Source organism: Zootoca vivipara, chromosome 8 (genome assembly GCF_963506605.1).
Source record: "Zootoca vivipara chromosome 8, rZooViv1.1, whole genome shotgun sequence".
NCBI lineage: Eukaryota > Metazoa > Chordata > Lepidosauria > Squamata > Lacertidae > Zootoca > Zootoca vivipara.
The window spans coordinates 7,418,601-7,437,689 of NC_083283.1; the positions used below are offsets into that span (position 1 = coordinate 7,418,601).

The following is a 19,089-nucleotide window of genomic DNA, read 5'->3' on the forward strand; positions in this document are numbered from 1 at the left end:
TGATAGGATGAAAATTGTCCTGAAAATGAATCACCATTTTAGACGAGGCACTGTGTTCGCACTGGGAGCATCACAGCCATATCACTGGAACACAAGTCACTTCCCACCTCCTCAGGATATGCCCGCAGTGTGAGCGGGAATGCAAAGTCATGCAAAGTGGCTCATCATCAGAAGAATCCACTCATGTTTGCTGTGGAAAGAGACGTACCAGGCCGTCATTGTCAACCCCCTTCCCCAGTAAGCAGGTTGAGAGATGGGTGGATGATGTCCTTCAGCATGGGACCCATGTCTTAGAAAAGCAATTTCTTTCCTCCTCAAGGTAACAGTGCAGATCTACGGCTGGTAAAAACTTTCATCGAACTGGGTCTCCCCGGTGGAAAGCTTGACTTCTTGATGTCAGAAAGGAACCAGGTATTTTGCTCATTTCTTACTTCTTTGAGGTTTGTACTTCACGTTTCCATCTCATAATGATGCATTCGACACAGTTAATGATACCACAATTTTAAAAATGGAACACAAAGCTGCAGAAAATAATTACAAATGCATTGGAGCTCAATGGGAGACTCCTTCTTATCAAGAAAGATCCATGTGTTTTTTCATATGTCCTCTGTGATTAAGCACATCCTCCCATGTCTAAATAAAATGGAAGATAAGTAAGTTTCAGAGAAAACCATTAATTATCAGTGCAGGCAAAACAAACAGGCCAGAGTCTATATTTAAGTTTACGAGCATGTTTAGTGGAAGGCAATATTGCAAATTGGATGTGCTCGTGTTTTTCTTTGGAACGAGTGGCAATTAGCAAGATGGATTTTCTCTCTCACACAAAAAGAAGCATTAATTACTGGAAATGTTTCCCTTGAATCTTTGTCCCAGCATTTGATGATTATTTCCCTGGCATCTCATTAGTTTTGAATCTGATGCAGAGCTGATGGGATTACAAAACAGCACAGCTCCAGAGAAAAGGAACCATTTGCCATCCTCATCCCTCTGAATTTCATTCCTCCATCATTCCCTTTCTGTTTATTACAAGCAACAACAGAATGCTTGGCTTAACATTTGCACAACTACACATTGCTGGCCCTCAGTGGGTACTAATTATAACTGTTCAACCACAAAATATCCGAACTCTGTTGCAACAATGCAACTTTGTGGTAGCTTTGCAGTCAACATTAACCATCTGATGGTTTCATAGAGCTGGTGCCAAATGCAGCTGGACTTTACATGGTAGTAAAGCTCACAGAGCTTTGTAAGGGCTTCATCACTAACTCTTCAGCTCTGAGCCATGGCAGTGAAGGCCAGAAATTAAGGATGGGACTGGAATGTTGACTGAGGCTGTGATCCTCTAACCCTTTTTCACCTGGAGTTCCACATTCCCTTCTGACCTACCTTCCAGAGGTCGCATGCTAGTGGTGGGTTAGGTGAGAGGCAAAAGTGGACAGGAAAATTAATGCAAATTTTAATTTTGTGCAGTAGGCCAATTTTTGCACAGCTTTTCTTTATCCTCCATCCAGAGTTGTAAGAGGAATTGTCACAATGCAAGTACAATTCCCCGCTGGGCAAAATGTTTCATGGAAGTTGCAAAGCCAAGCCAATGGGAGACGTAGCCTTGGGAAAGTGAGTTTGTTTGGGGGAATTCCCAAGGCACAGACAGAGACGCATAGAGAGTCACATTTGACCTGCATACTTGAGGTTCACCATCCCTGCTATTACAGTCACATGTGAATAACTCCCATGCAACACAGGGGTGCTTACATTTGAATAGACATGTGTAAGATTATGCCAATGCAGGCTAACAGTTGTGTACCCTACAATTCTGTATGCATGGTTTGGTTGGAGAGCTGCACTGCAACATTCAGAGAGGTTGTGTTTAGATTTGCATACTGGTTTGGGAACTGCAAATTAGGTAGTTTCTCATTCATATGAAAGCCAGATTGAATTTCTTTATCATCCCTACCACACACCGAACACCAGTTGTAGAGCTAATAGAAGTGAACCTCTGAAGTGCATGGTATGCCTTGGGCAGGTGCAATCTTCTTTTAAATATCCTCAAACTTATTTTGTTAATAATTTCAAATATATGGTTTACACACACACACACACACACACACACACACACACACACACACACACACACCACATACAGTGGCACCTCGAATTACAAATGTCTCAGGTTACAAACGCTTCAGGTGACAAACTCCGCTCACCTGGAAGAGTTACCTCGAGTTGAGAACTTTGCCCCAGGATGAGAATGGAAATCGTGTGCCGGCGGCGCAGCGGCAGCAAGATTCCCTATTAGCAAAAGCACGCCTCTAGTTAAGAACAGTTTCAGGTTAAGAGCGGACCTCCGGAACGAATTAAGTTCGTAACTAGACAGACAGACAGACAGACAGTCTCTGTCTTCTTCTTTGCCTATGAAAACTCGGAAGGTATACTACCAACTGTTCTTCTCTTGATTTAACAGACGGACACATTTGCAGATTTCGATACAATGACCGATCGTTTGCTGGATGAAATAATTCAGCACATTCAGCTGTACAACTTGTCGATATCACGAATAAGGTAAATAGCAGTGGCAACTGTGGAGCAGTGTGGCGTCATTTTCATAGGCTGCTGTTTGATTGTTAATATATTGAATGGTGGCCCTTTCTGCTTTTGTACATCACTTTGAGGTTCCTTTGAATGCAGAGCAATGAAGGCGTTCTCTAAATAAATGGATACAAATTGTGTCCCCACAGTTTCATCGGCCATTCCCTCGGCAATGTCATCATCCGATCCGTGTTAACCCGGCCCAGATTTCGCTATTACCTCAATAAGCTGCATACTTTCCTGTCCCTCTCCGGGCCTCACCTGGGAACGCTTTATAACAACAGTACTTTGGTTAGTACAGGTAAGAGCTACCGGCTGTTTGAAGGGAAACACTGAAAGTATGAGAGGGGTTCTAACATCCTGTCTAATGTTTCCTGCCCCATGCTATGAAATGCCATAGGAGTGTCTCCAACCAGGAATGGAATAAAACCATGGAAACCAATTCACTGAAGACCATTGGTTTCTGTGGGCATGCTACGGTTTCAATGGGTATACTCAGAGTAGGGTTTTTATTGGAGATCACACACACACACACAACCTCACCAAATGCACAAAATGAATTGAGAACATGTTTTATAAACAAGCGGACTTTGCTTGTCCATTGCAAATAAACCAAGGCTTGGAAGCTGTGGCCCTCCAGATGTTGTTGGATTCCCATTAGGTCAACTCCCATTAATCCATGGCAGCATGGCCAGTTGGTTGAGGATGATGGAAGCTGTAGTCCAAGACATCTGGAGATAGGCCTAACCTACTTTTAGAGATCTTGTCTCCCATGATGTTACAATTCCCAGTACACTAGCCCTGAAAAGCCCCTTTGCCTGCCAGCCAACCAGCAACTATCCAGGCCCCTTACCATCACATTACTTTCAGATGACCATTTTGGTTTTGAATAAATAAATTAAAAAATAAAAATTGTCCAGTAGCACCTTAGAGACCAACTAAGTTTGTTCTGGGTATAAGCTTTCTTGTGCATGCACACTTCTTCAGTTTTGAATGACCCAGACCACTCTGCTTCCCCCAGTAGTTCTCAGACTCCCTTGGAAATATCTGCTTTGGGGTTTTAATGAAGGATTGATCTCCCCCAATTGGTTTGCTGGGCTTTACCCTACTTAGGTGCTCTTGGAAACCCACAAATCACCATTGCTTTTTCTAGGCTTGTGGCTCATGCAGAAGCTGAAAAAATCCGGGTCACTTTTGCAGCTAACCTTCAGGGACAATGCAGATCTGCGGAAATGTTTCCTCTACCAGCTCAGCCAAAAAACAGGTGGGTGGTGCTGAGTTAAAATCTAAGCCTCTGTTCTAGCAAGTGGCTGTGTCTTCATTTGCTTGTTTGAAATCCAGTTGACTTGGGGAAACAGCCATCTCACAGAGAGTGGTTTCCAGCTTGGCTGCTACCACAGGAGCCAACTCGGAGGGGTTGAGGTCCCTTTGCTCCTCCTCCCAAAAAAAATATATGAGGAAGCTTGGGACCCCCAAAGTTGCTGGGCATTGCCATTCAAATGGTATGTGTGCACAGTGGCATTTGATGAATTACAAATGTCTCAGGTTACAAACGCTTCAGGTGACAAACTCCGCTCACCTGGAAGAGTTACTGAAATGTACTCGGAGTCGAGAGTGAATTTCATGCTCTTTATTCAGCTCATAGTCATCAAGGAGAAGAGGAGAAGAAGAATGGCTCTTTTCCCAAAACCATCTGCTTATATACATTATTTACACAATGGGCCTTGCGTGATTGGCTGCTTCAGGGCTACACCTGTGGGCCAATTATATTGTGGATTGACTTCTGCCTGCAGCCTGATTGGCTGCTCCTACAGGCCAATCAGGTAGCAGATTCACTTCTGCCAGCCGCCTGATTGGCTGCTCCAGCAGGCCAATCAGGTTGCGGATTCACTTCCACCTGGAGTTGGATTGGGTAGCTCCCGCTGTTTCTGAATCCTATTGTTCTAGGATTCAGCTCAGTACATAACAGTTACCTCGAGTTGAGAACTTTGCCCCAGGATGAGAATGGAAATGGTGCTGGGGGAGACTCTTGAGAGTCCCATGGACTGCAAGAAGATCAAACCTATCCATTCTTAAGGAAATCAGCCTTGAGTGCTCACTGGAAGGACAGATCCTGAAGCTGAGGCTCCAATACTTTGGCCACCTGATGAGAAGAGAAGAATCCTTGGAAAAGACCTTGATGTTGGGAAAAATGGAGGGCACAAGGAGAAGGGGACGACAGAGGACGAGATGGTTGGACAGTGTTCTCGAAGCTACGAACATGAGTTTGACCAAACTGCGGGAGGCAGTGGAAGACAGGAGTGCCTGGCGTGCTATGGTCCATGGGGTCACGAAGAGTCGGACACGACTAAACGACTAAACAACAACAACAATGTGCTGGAGCTCCGTGTTTTATTCAAGTTGGCATCCCTTGCTGCTACTATGCTGTAAAAAAGGAGGTAAAGGACCCCTGGACAGTTAAGTCCAGTCAAAGGCGACTATGGGGTTGCGGCACTCATTTCACTTTCAGGCCGAGGGAACCGGCATTGGTCCACAGACAGCTTTCCAGGTCATGTGGCCAGCAGGACTAAGCCGCTTCTGGCGTAACAGAGCACTGTGACGGAGACCAGAGTGCACGTAAACACCGTTTACCTTCCCACCACAGCAGTACCTATTTATCTACTTGCACTGGTGTGCTTTCAAACTGCTAGGTAGGCAGGAGCTGGGACAGAGCAATGGGAGCTCAAGCCATCGCGGGGATTCAAACTGTCGACTTTCTAATCGGCAAGCCCAAGAGGCTCAGTGGTTTAGACCACAGCGCCACTGTATGCTGTAGCCCTTCCTTGACACCAACACAAGGGCTTGGGGGCACTTCAGGTCCAGGGGCCAAATGCAGACCCTTCAGACCTCTTTGTCTGACCCTTCAGATTCCACACAATCTCCTCAACAATATCACCTCTACTCAGTGCTATTTTTCTTTAAAAAAGAGAGAAGGGGTTTGTGTGTGTGCCAGAGGTTACCACGAATGTATGGTATGATGATGTATGGTATTTCTTTGTATGGTATGATGCTTTCTTCATAGTGGATAGAATTTGCTCCACCACCCAGCATGCACTTAATCCAAGGAAGGCTGTTCTAATGCACACACTTGTTTGCCCCCCCTTCTTTTCTTACAGGCCTCCAGTATTTCAAAAATGTTGTCCTGGTGGCCTCTCCCCAAGACCGCTACGTCCCATTTCATTCTGCAAGAATAGAAATGTGCAAATCTGCCCTGAAAGACAGGCAGACAGGTGAGCTTCTTTGTGGATTTAAGAGAATGGCTGTATTCGAAACAACAACAAACTATGCATAGATTTATTTCTAGATTGGCATATCCTAATAGGACACCTAGCAGATTTATACAGTGTGAAAACAGATGCTTCCCTGTTTCAGGTGCCCATAATCTCCATTAATCAATAGACATCAGGAGACAAAAGAAAAGAAGGAATCTGCAGTTAGATCTAAGACTCCTATCTATGGGAGCCAGTGTGGTGTAGTGGTTAAGAGCGGTAGACTTGTAATCTGGGGAACCGGGTTTGTGTCTCCGCTCTTCCACATGCAGCTGCTGGGTGACCTTGGGCTAGTCACACTTCTTTGAAGTCTCTCAGCCTCACTCACCTCACAGGGTGTCTGTTGTGGGGGAGGAAGGGAAAAGGAGATGGTTAGCCGCTTTGAGAGACTCCTTCGGGTAGTGATAAAGCGGGATATCAAATCCAAACTCCTCCTCCTCCTCCTCCTCCTCCTCCTCCTCCTCCTCCTCCTCCTCTTCTTCTTCTTCTTCTTCTTCTTCTTCTTCTTCTTCTTCTTCTTCTTCTTCTTCTTCTTCTGAAATCTGGGTCATACATGGTACATGGCAACTTCCTATGTTCCTCAGGAGGAACCAGGGCCATCTGCTACACAGGTGATCACTTGAAGGTGATTGCTATTCATCCCAGTTGAGTCAAACAATTGTGTATTGCAAGACTATGTGACTTAGACCAGGTCTAGAGGCCCTCACGGTGTATCCTATCATACCTGACTATTCCCCGGTGCTGATGGGATTTTGAGTTCAATGCTCAGAAGTGCCCCGTTTGTATGCAAGTCTGCTATTCTTGCATGTATCCTGGCTTCTGCGTTTAGAGCTCCTTTTTAGCATTGAAGCCACACCATGTTCAGAAACAGGCACTTATGGGTTTATGTAGGCAAATAATACCCCTGAGGAGTGGTGTTAGGGGTAAAAAGGGAGCAGATTGGAATGGGAAAAGAAGAGCCTGTTAATCTCCCAATTTAACAAGCACAGGAGGGGCACAGGAACCTATGGATTATGTTGGGAAACAGGAGACATTTATCTAAAGGGAAATGACTGTGGCTCCTCTCGACTGCTAGATTTTCCATTTTGTGTGTTTTTTGCTTTTGTTTTTGTTGTTTTTTGCAGATATATTCTGCAACATGCCATTGATACACTAGTTTATTAGTGGTGGATTTATGATGGAACACTTGCACATAAGTTCACTTTATTAGTTGCTCTGAGATACTGTACTTCCTGAATGATATTACATTATTGCCATCTGGTGCTCCTGCACTGCAGCACAACAAAAGCAGACAAAAACAACAACAACAAAACACCATTGGAATATTTGTGATGTGAAAAGTTACAGGATTTCAGCAGGGAGCTACAGGACATGCACTGGTTGGAAACCAAGTGGTGTGTCTTCCTTGAGACCTTTCCAGGAGCATGTGTGTAGGCAGGATTTATGTTGGAGGGGGCAGCGCCTCCGTTTGGATCACGTATAACCGCTCAGATGCCACAATGAGTGCAAAACATCATGAATGCACAATAGAAAGGTGCTTCATTTCACCTTGGTCAGCTGAATTTTGGGAAACCACTTGAAGCATCCGCTGTGTTGAACTATTTCAATTGCTTTTGTTTGATTTGTTCATTTCAAATAGCTGAAAGTCTGTATATTTTGATAATAAACCTTATTTGCAATGTAGGGGTTTCTTTGAATAATTTTGATTGCAACTGTAGATGATGATGGTGGTGATGAATAAATAAATATACCCTGCCCATCTGGCTGAGTTTCCCCAGCCAGTCAGGGCAGCTCCCAATAGAATATAAAAAACACGATAAAAGATCAAACATTAAAAACCTCCCTAAACAGGGCTGCCTTCAGGTGTCTTCTAAAAATCTGATAGCTGTTTTTCTCTTTGACATCTGATAGGAGGGCGTTCCACAGGGCGGGCGCCACCACCGAGAAGGCCCTCTGCCTGGTTTCCTGCAACCTTGCTTCTTGCTGTGAGGGAACCGCCAGAAGGCCCTCAGAGCTGGACCTTAATGTCCGGGCTGAACGATGGGGGGTGGTGGTGGTGGATAGATAGATAGATGATAGATAGATAGAGTGGTTCCTCGACTTACGAAGGCGATCCGTTATGCGGTGCTCTTCGTAAGTTGAAACCTTTGTATGTCAAAGCGTCCATTTTGCGCATGTGTGGAGCACAATTTTGCGCTTTGCGCATGTGCAGACCGTGTGCACCGCTTCTGCGCAGAACGTGCGAGGGGCGAAAATACTTCCGGGTTTGATGACTTCGTAAGTCGAAACCTTTGGAAGTCGAGGTACCACTGGAGAGAGAGAGAGAGAGAGAGAGAGAGAGAGAGAGAGAGAGAGAGAGAGAGATGATAGATAGAAGATAGATAGATAGATAGGTAGATAGATAGGTAGATAGGTAGATAGATGATTGATATATAGATAGTAACACCAACAGCATCTGAAGGGCCACAGGCTCTCCATCTTTGAGTTACACAAATGCAGTCAACTACACAGAAAAACCTATATTGATGGGAAATACCTCTCAGAGTTAGTTTACCAGACATCCCTGTTTCCTGGATTTACCCGGAATTACAAATCAGTCCCCTGACAAAATCCATCTATTTAGTAGGAAGTTGTGTCCCCGGATTCATTGGGGGGGTGGAAATCTGGTAATCTTATATCAGAGCCGAGGAACAGATATCAATGGGGATCACCTGCCCTTCACCTCTGCAATGCCAGCAAAAGCTCAGCTGGACTTAGGATGAGATGGTGGAACCACGTTCAAGTATCACCCCCTGTGAGGGACAAGGGATACAGGGAAGTCCCTCCCATCTTAAGTTCCAGCCCATCACCAAGCGCTGGAGAGAGTAAGGAGAGCTCTGCCTCCAGCGGAGAGTCAGGAAGTGGTGTCCGAGGCTCAGGCAGGGTTGTGGAGCCCATGCCTCAGGTGGGACAGGAAGTTGGACGCACGGGGGGGAGGCCAATCCCCCCAACTCCCGAATTGCGACGCAAACGTAGGGGGAAGAGGTTGGGTCTGCCAAAGTTGTGGTGCTGGAAGAAAACGCGCCAATCGCCATTCGGGAGTTCTGACACCTCACCTTAAGGATGCATTTTTACTGCTCTGAACACTGTAAATAGTCAGCACTTAATAAAAGCCTTAAAAGACCATGCTGGAGTCGTTACTCTAGAGTAGCCATACCAGGCCCTCTGACAGCAACTCCCGAATCTTTTTTGGCTACTTTGGAGTGCAGCGATGAGCGCTCAAGAGGCTGAGCATTGGAGGCTGGAGGCTGAAGCAGCGAAGCAGGAGCTACAGACCCTCACAGCGCACGCACAGCAGCAATTGCATGCCGCTCAGGAGGAAGCGCGAGGGGCGCAGGAGGAGCTGAACAAGCTGGTGGACCAGGTGAGGACAAAAGAGGAGACTGAGAAACAGCTAAGGGTGATGGTATTAGACCTGCAGAAAAAGTTGGAAGAGGAGAAAGCCGCTAGAGGTGGGGGGGCACCCCAGCCGCAGCTAGTCCAAGTGAGAAGGGGACAGAGCCTAGTCACCAAGTTCAGCGGAGACCCGAGGGAGTACCTCGGATTCGAGACTGAGATAAATTATGCGCTGGAATTGCATGCAGCAGAATTCCCAGATGACGCGCACAGAGTCTACTTTATCATAGAGCATTTGACGGGGGCCGCCCGGGAATGGGTAAGACCGCTCATCGCGCAAAAAAATCCTTGCATGAAGAACGCAACTTTATTTCTAGAAGCTTTAAAATTAATGTACGCTAGCGACAGTGAAATGGAGGCCACTAAACAGGAGCTTCATGACCTAACACAAGGAAAATCGACAGTTAGAGACTACTGGGCGAAATTCACCATGCTGGTGCACAAACTGGGGTGGGATCTGAACAGTGAGCCAGTGAAATCAGCCTTCTACCTAGGTTTGCATGCAGACGTTAAGGATGAGCTGGCAAGAGGTCCTAGACCGCAGACTATGGATCAGCTCAGCAAAGCGGCGCTAGCGGTGGGGGTGAGGCAGGAATCCAGATGGTATGACAAACAAGCGACGCGCGCAGCAAAACCTTGGTTCCCACGCTCTCAGGACAGACCACATCACCAAAACCCACCCCAGGGACCGCCCCCAGACCCGCCCAGACCAAGCCCAGAGCCGGAACCGATGGAGATCGGGGGAGCGCGCGCGCGGGCTTTTCAAACCCCGGCGGCGCCAAAACGCAAGGAGGGAAGAGGAGGGAATTGCTTTCTCTGCAACTCCCCCCGGCATCGCGTCAGAGACTGCCCTCATCGCAGGGAGTGGCAAGGAAAGGCGGGAACGGTTGTACCTTCCCCCACTGACGTAGCACCACAGCAGGGAAACGAGACAGCCTGGCTGCAGGAGACAAGGGGCAGCAGCCAGGCACAGTCAGCAGTGAACAGCCCCAGCCCGCCCACCCGCACAGAGAGGAGCAGAGCCAGCCCACCCCTCCCAGAGCAGGAGTGGTTCTAGAAGTCACGCTGACGCTCCCAAATGGCTACCCCCTGTCAGTCCTCGCCTTAATTGACAGTGGGGCATCTGCCAACTTCTTCTCGAGAAACTTTGCAGAAGAGCACCAAATCCAACTTCTGCAGCTGGATTTTCCCCTGCATGTGGCCACCATTGATGGCAGAGAGTTGCTGGGAGGGGCCATCACTCATCAAACCCCCCCCATGAGAATGACGGTGGGAAGGCACTCAGAGACACTGGCTTTCAACGTCACGACCATCTCAGACCCCCCCATCGTTTTGGGAATGAGCTGGCTGGCGCGCCACGACCCTTCCATAAGTTGGCACCAGAGATGCATCACGTTTGGGTCGGACTTTTGTCTGGAACATTGCATGCAGCACCAACCAGGGGAGGGGCCTCCGATAGCCACGGTGGCCACCATGCACGTCAAAGGGGGTGAGGCGATACCCAAGCCGTACTGGGACCTGCAGGAGGTCTTCAGCGAAGCGGAGTCCGACCACCTACCCCCACACAGGCCTTTTGACTGCCAGATCAACCTGGTGCCGGGGGCAACTATACCCCCAGCCAAGCTGTACGCCATGTCAGACCAGGAACTGGAGGATCTGCGCGCTTTCATCGACAAGAACCTCAAGCGGGGGTTCATCAGAGAAAGCAAGGCAGCAGGGGGCAGCCCGGTCTTCTGGGTGGACAAGAAAGACACGCAACAGCGCCGCCTGGTGGTGGATTTTAGACGGCTGAATTCGGTGACAGAGCCAGTGGCTTTCCCCATGCCCAGAGTGGATGATCTCCTGACAGCGGCACGCAGGGGCAAGATTTTCACCAAGCTAGACCTGAGGGGGGCGTACAACTTGATCAGGATCCGGGAAGGCGATGAATGGAAGACCACGATGTTCACGCCTCTGGGCTCTTTTGAATATCTGGTGATGCCCTTCGGGTTGCAAGGGGGCTCAGCCTGCTTCCAGGCCTTCATGCACCACGTCCTGGGGTCCCTCCTCTTCAAGAACTGCCTGGTCTTTCTGGATGACATCCTTATCTATTCCAATGACCCAGTGCAGCATGTGAAGGATGTCAGGGAGGTGTTGCAGCGCCTGAAGGACAACCACCTGTATGTGAAGCTGGAGAAGTGCAAGTTTCACACCAAGGAGGTGGACTTCTTGGGCTACAAGCTGTCAGACAAGGGACTGGCAATGGACAAGGACAAGGTGCAGACCATCCTGGACTGGCACAGCCCCAGGACGCGCAAAGATGCCCAACGACTACTAGGCTTCGCTAACTTCTACAGGAAGTTCATCCAGAACTTCTCTCGGGTCACGGCTCCCATCACCGACTGCCTGAGAGGCAAGCAGAAGTTCAGGTGGACACCAGAGGCACAAGCAGCGTTCGAAAGCCTCAAGAGGGTGTTCGCGTCAGACCAGCACCTGTTCCACGTGGTGCAGGATGCGCCCCTACGCCTGGAGACAGATGCTTCTGACAAAGCTGTGGGAGCGATTCTGTTGCAACTGGACGCCAACAGAGAGTGGAGACCCTGTGCCTTCTTCTCCAGGAAGCTGACCCAGCCTGAACGCAACTACACAGTGTTTGATAGGGAACTTCTCGCGATCCACGCGGCGTTCCAGCACTGGCGACACTTCCTGGTGGGCGCCAAGCACCCCATCCAGGTGTGCACAGACCACAAGAACCTGGAGTTCTGGAGAACGGCCAGGGTGCTCAACCAGCGGCAGATACGGTGGGCAGAGTTCTTCTCGAACTTCAACTTCTCCATCCACTACATCCCGGGGGAGCAGAACGTCAGGGCGGATGCCCTCTCCCGCAAGCCAGAGTACATGGAGGAGGAGTTGCCACCAGCACCCAGGCACGTTTTCCCCCCATCTGCATGGTCATGCGGTGCAGCAGTGGTGAGCGAGGCAGAACTCACAGCACTGACGGCAGCGGATGAATTTGCCACCCGCATCTTCAGAGACCTGAGAGGGGGGAGGGAGCAGGCCAAAGACTTTGAGGAGAAGAGGGGTTTGCTTTTTTACAGGGGAGCCCTGTACCTCCCGACCAAACAGCTGAGAGGTAAGGTTCTCAAGCAGATGCACGACAACCCAACGGCGGGTCATTTCGGAAGGGACAAAACCACTCACCTAGTCATGAGACACTTCTGGTGGCCAGGGGTGCGGGAGGATGTTCGGGATTATGTCAGGGGATGTGACACCTGCCAGCGAGCAAAGGTGGTCAGAGCGCCACCAGCAGGTTTGCTGGAGCCATTAGCCACACCGCACAGGCCGTGGGAAGTAGTGTCCATGGACTTCATCACAGACCTGCCGTCGTCCAGGGGCAAGACCGCAGTGTTGGTGGTGGTGGACCTCATGTCCAAAATGTGCCACTTTATACCGTGTGCCAGGGCGGTCTCGGCAGAAGAGACGGCCAAACTGTTTGTGGACCACGTATTCCGACTGCATGGATTGCCTTTAAGAGTTATTTCGGATCGTGGCCGCCAATTTGTTTCCAGGTTCTGGCGACGGCTCATGAACCTCCTGCAGGTGGAGGTCAGCTTGTCGACGGCTCGGCACCCGCAGACCAATGGACAGGCGGAGCAGGTCAACGCCATTCTGCAGCAGTACCTGAGATGTTACGTCAGCCAGAGGCAAACGGACTGGGTGGATCGCCTGCCACTGGCAGAATTTGCCTACAACAATGCGGTGCACGTCTCCACAGGGGTGTCGCCCTTTAAGGCCAACTATGGGCGCGACCTCAGATCTTTCCCGGAGAGGGAGGGGGAGGAGGAGGAAGAGGGCCCACAGGCCGAGGAGTGGGCAGAGGACCTGGAGACGGTGCACCAACAGCTCAGAGAACACTTGGAGAGGGCCAAGGAAGCGTATAAGAAGGGGGCAGATCGCCACAGGCGGCCGGGAGAGGTCATAAGGGTGGGGGACAAGGTTTGGTTATCCTCGGAAGGTCTTCCCACCAGGGGGCGATGCAGAAAGTTAGCACACAGGAGGCTGGGCCCCTTCACGGTCACGCAACAGGTCAACCCGGTAGCCTTCAGGCTAGCACTGCCGGAGGACATGAGAGTGCACCCAGTGTTTCATAGATCACTGCTGTCGCCGTACAGGGAAAGTACCAGGTTCAGGGACAGCGATCAGCCTCCAGAGGGAGGGGGGGAGACGGGAAACGCCCGACAGCTCAATGAGGCAACTGAGATTTTAGACTCAAGGAGAGGGGTGAGAGGACTGGAGTACCTGATAGCATGGGAGGACACTCCGCCAGCCCACAATGAGTGGATACCGGCCACGGAAGTACCTGAGGAATTTTTAGTGGAAGAATTCCACGCCCTGTTCCCCCACAGGCCCAAGCCCTGGCACATGGAAAGGGAGGGAGAGGGGGAGGAGCAGGAGGAAGGGATAGCAGGCAGCAGCTCCCCATGGAGATGGGAAGCGGAATTTGAGGACACGGAAGAAGAGGTGTGGGTTTCACCGAGGTCAACGACGTCAGAGGCAGGAGAGGACTGGCAGAACATTTTTACTCCCACCAGCTCTGATGCCACTGACTTCTTGGGATTTCCGTCTTCTCAGGGGGAAGGAGAGAGATCGCAGGATTGGGGGGGAAATTTTCACACCCACAGGCTCGGATGCCACAGACTTCTTGGGATTTCACTCGTCCCCAGCAAGCAGAGAGCCACTGGGGAGGAGGAGAGAGGAGCCTGGGAGGGGGGTGGATGTGAGGGACAAGGGATACAGGGAAGTCCCTCCCATCTTAAGTTCCAGCCCATCACCAAGCGCTGGAGAGAGTAAGGAGAGCTCTGCCTCCAGCGGAGAGTCAGGAAGTGGTGTCCAAGGCTCAGGCAGGGTTGTGGAGCCCATGCCTCAGGTGGGACAGGAAGTTGGACGCACGGGGGGGAGGCCAATCCCCCCAACTCCCGAATTGCGACGCAAACGTAGGGGGAAGAGGTTGGGTCTGCCAAAGTTGTGGTGCTGGAAGAAAACGCGCCAATCGCCATTCGGGAGTTCTGACACCTCACCTTAAGGATGCATTTTTACTGCTCTGAACACTGTAAATAGTCAGCACTTAATAAAAGCCTTAAAAGACCATGCTGGAGTCGTTACTCTAGAGTAGCCATACCAGGCCCTCTGACACCCCCACTTCTTTTAATTTATGTATTCATTAGTCTTCCTTCTTAACTATAATGACTTAGAATATGGCACAATCTTTATTAGTGAAATATTGAGATAGCTACTCTTATTACCAGTTGTGATGATTTGCAAAATTGTCCATAATTACAGTTTTCCTTTTGATAAACAGTTAGCTAATCATGCTATATCCCAACTCAATATGCTTTTTCAGGTCTCCCATTAAATTTTCCTTGCCTGCAGCTATTAAATACATAAATGGCCTTTGAAGCTTAGGAGGATTAGCCTATTTTTCATACTTCAACAAACCTCATTTCGGATCTAATGCTAATTTAAATTTGTGCATTTCATTTTTACTCTTTAAAGCTTTATTCTGGTACTTTCTTTTTCTTTCACAATTTCCTATATCTGTTGCACAATACCAACATTTCCCTTCCGCCTGCCTATCCAATTCTATTCATTTTCTGTGGTGAAAGTTACCATTGATAGGATATTTTGCAACAATTTTATCTTAAATGTAATGATACGGAGAAAGATATTTCCTTAATAAACATACATAATCAAATACAGTCCCATTTAAGCCCTTGAGCTGTTAAGCCCTTCAGGAGTCCTTATTATTTGTTTGAGGGGAGGATAAATAATGTTGCATCAAGCAATTGTAACCCCACATTTTTTTCAATTAATTTCCCTATCATTTCACTTAACTTAAAAGTCTAGTTTTGAAGGGGAAGCAGTCAGTTTTTTTTTAAAGAGAGATATGTGTTTTTATTTATATTTTTCAAATTTATACATTTCATTAGTTTTACAATCAATTTAACACTTCCAAATTTCAGCTTCATAGAATCATAGAGTTGGAAGAGACCACAAGGGCCACCCAGTCCAACCCCCTGCCAAGCAGGAAACACCATCAAAGCATTCTTGACATATGCCTGTCAAGCCTCTGCTTAAAGACCTCCAAAGAAGGAGACTCCACCACACTCCTTAGCAGCAAATTCCACTGCTGAACAGCTCTTACTGTCAGGAAGTTCTTCCTAATGTTTCGGTGGAATCTTCTTTCTTGTAGTTTGAATCCATTGCTCCGTGTCCGCTTCTCTGGAGCAGCAGAAAACAATCTTTCTCCCTCCTCCATATGACATCCTTTCATATATTTGAACATGGCTATCATATCACCCCTTAACCTTCTCTTCTCCAGGCTAAACATACCCAGCTCCCTAAGCCGTTCCTCATAAGGCATCGTTTCCAGGCCTTTGACCATTTTGGTTGCCCTCTTCTGGACACGTTCCAGCTTGTCAATATCCTTCTTGAACTGTGGTGCCCAGAACTGGACACAGTACTCCAGGTGAGGTCTGACCAGAGCAGAATACAGCGGTACTATTACTTCCCTAGATCTAGATGCTATACTCCTATTGATGCAGCCCAGAATTGCATTGGCTTTTTTAGCTGCTGCATCACACTGCTGACTCATGTCAAGTTTGTGGTCTACCAAGACTCTACCAAGCTTCCTTCTCTTTCTTTCTGCATTTCCTTAAAAAAATTATTTAAAATATCTTCTGCATATCCAAGGTCATTTAACTTGCTCATTTATTTATCTACTGTAAATATATACTATAAAACTGCACGTTATTACATTAATCCTGCTAATGTTTTTTTATCTGTTTACAATTTACCTGTAAATATTCATTAAACCATTTCCATTCTTTTATTCAAAAAAAGTTTGTTATCTTGACTTCTTATTCTTCCGGTAAGTTTTGCCACTTCTGCATATCCCATAAGTTTTTGTATGCACTCCTCTTTTTCTGGGACTTCTGCTTCTTTCCACTTTGGGGCAAGTAACGTTCTTGCTTCTGGAGCAGCATACATAAATAAATTTCTATACAATTTAGGTCGTTCTGTCCCTATAATTCCCAAAAGAAAAACTTCTGGGTTGTTTTTTAATATAAAAGTTATTTTGAACATCCTTTTCAATTCATTATATATCATTTCCCAATAAGCAGGATTGCTGTGCAAGAGCACCAAATCAGCTTTAATTGTGCAGCCAGCTTGCTGGAAACCACAGGAGGGGAGAGGGGTCTTGTGTTCGTGTTCTGCTTGTTGTTTACCCCCAGGCATCTGTTTAGTCACTTTGAGAACAGGATGCTGCGTAGTGCATTAAAGGAAAATGTTATGAAAGTGATGTAGAGGTGGTATCTAACACCAGCTAAACTTGCTAAAATGTATAGGACAAGAAATAAGGAGTGTTGGAAATGTAAAGGAAAGGAAGGGAAGTTATATCATATGTGGTGGACTTGTAATGAGGTAAAAGCATATTGGGAAATTATATATAATGACTTTTAAAAAATAAGTTCACCTTTGTTAAAAAGCCAGAAGCATTTTATTGGGTATAGTGGATGAAGAGATACCAAAGGGTGATCAAAAACTGTTTATGTATGCAACAACTTCAGCAAGAATCAATTTAGCCCCAAAATGAAAACAACAAGAAATACCAATGAAAGATGAATTGTAGATGAAGATTATGGGCTTTGTGGAATTGGTGAAGCTGACCGGAAAAATCTGAAACCAACTTGATCAAGTTTTCCAAAAAGACTGGAGTAAATTTATACACTACTTAAAGGACCATTGTAAGCAACTAACAACACTAGCAGGGTTGTAAGAAGACTTGTAAGGATAATTGTCACTACCCTTTTATATTTATTTATAAATTGTGATATTCTGAATGAGTGAAACGTAAAACGTAAAATGTAAAAATGCTATGATATACATATGAATTTTGAAAACCATGGGGTGGGAGGGAGGGAAGTCGACAGGCTCATATGAGCAAAAGAAGTAAGGTGGGTAATGAAGATGTGTTTAAACATTAGAAAATGGAAAATTAATAAAAAAATATTATAAAAAGAGAACAGGATGCTGGATGAGATGGGCCACTGGCCTGGTCCAGCAGGCTCATCTTGTGTTCTTCATACACCATGAATATTGTAGACAATGAAGAAATAATAATTATTATTATGTTTTTCAACTTTCCAAGGTCCTGTTTATGCCGAGATGATCAACAACCTCCTCCAGCCGGTGGTGGGGACAAAGGATTGCACTTTAATCCGCCACGATGTGTTCCACGCCTTGCCGAACACAGCCAACACCCTGATCGGGCGGGCAGCTCACATTGCGGTGCTGGATTCTGAACTGTTCTTGGAGAAATTTTTCCTGGTTGCGGGACTCAACTACTTCAAATAAGACTGTGAGCCTCAGGGGAGCAAAGGGAGCCTTGCATACTGAATTGCAAAGACTTTCTGGGCCAAGAGAGTGCTTCATTTCTGGGAACAAACAGAATACGCTTACGGCACACCCTAGTGGCTTGGAGAGAGGAATCAAAGTGCTTTGGTTATAATGTATTCAAAGGGCCAAAAATTGGTGCTTTTTGGAAGATGTAAACATATATATGTTATTTCGTCTTTTTTTCTTTTTGTTCATCTAACCACCAACCTCCTAAGAAAAAGCTTTTAAAATCCTGAGGATGTGATTATAGATTTGCCCCCTTTATAATGGTCACCGGACTGACCTCTTTCTCTCCCTTCCACCATTAAGAAATCCACTTAGGCATAAACTGCCTTAGCTGAGTCAATAATTATTATTTAAGAAGAAACTTGTCTGGTTTTTGTCATTTTCCATGTTTCATGTGGTCAACAAAAGAAGAAAGAAGTAAACTCAGGTTAAATTCTCCTTTGCGGTGAATCAGAAAATAGGAACGGGAATCTGTGGATTGCAGCACTTTATTTGTTTGGCAGGGGAAGTTAAGAAGAAAACTCGTAAATGTGTGGAAAACTCCAGTTCTGAAGGCCACAAAGTGTAATAACATTATCTCTGCAATGTCTAGTCGCTGACTTGGAGCTAATCTGTTGTGGTGTCCCAAATTTTGGTGGGCATGGGCTCTGCTTCAGCAAGCAATCTGATTTAAGGGACTCTGGAGAAGCTTTGAAGGCACTAGAACACAGGCTGGCAATGGCGGACGTATTGTGAAGTGAGCAAGGACTGAAGGATGTCATCCCAAAATGACTCCTTCCGCTGCTGATCAAGACCCAGGCCACTCTTCCAGCATGCAGAGTCTACGGATCATCCACTCACTTCAAGACCCAGGCAAGGGACCCTTGAACTCCTTCCAGTATTTGAGGAGGAACTCTCTCCAACGTGAATAGCAACAGAGTTATTCTCTTGTTCATCGCAGGTTGCCCTGAGTTGCTAAAAGATGCTAACAGTGGTAAAAGATGCAGGGACAGTGGTTGGGGAAAAAACACCCGCCTATAACTTGGCATGAGAAAATATGGTGAATGTGCCTACTTAACAGGGTGACCTTGGGTTCCAGGCTTCTTCTTCTTTTTGGTGGGGAGATAAGTTAACTAGAATCATAGAATCATAGAATCATAGAGTTGGAAGAGACCACAAGGGCCATCCAGTCCAACCCCCTGCCAAGCAGGAAACACCATCAAAGCATTCCAGACATATGGCTGTCAAGCCTCTGCTTAAAGACCTCCAAAGAAGGAGACTCCACCACACTCCTTGGCAGCAAATTCCACTGCCGAACAGCTCTTACTGTCAGGAAGTT

The 19,089-nt window shown here is 47.1% G+C and overlaps 1 protein-coding gene across 2 annotated transcripts in view; it reads left to right on the top strand.

Annotated features, from left to right (window-relative positions):
• The window catches only part of FAM135B (family with sequence similarity 135 member B), a 125,586-nt gene extending 106,702 nt beyond the window's left edge, over positions 1-18,884 (top strand). For both annotated transcript variants that reach the window (XM_035125308.2, XM_060277592.1), the window contains 6 exons: positions 320-411; positions 2,462-2,559; positions 2,736-2,887; positions 3,740-3,850; positions 5,742-5,855; positions 17,518-18,884. In XM_035125308.2, coding sequence (XP_034981199.2) covers positions 320-411; positions 2,462-2,559; positions 2,736-2,887; positions 3,740-3,850; positions 5,742-5,855; positions 17,518-17,723 — 773 coding nt within the window. In that variant the 3' untranslated portion in view covers positions 17,724-18,884. The remainder of the gene's footprint in view (positions 1-319; positions 412-2,461; positions 2,560-2,735; positions 2,888-3,739; positions 3,851-5,741; positions 5,856-17,517) is intronic.
• Positions 18,885-19,089: the final 205 nt, after the last annotated feature.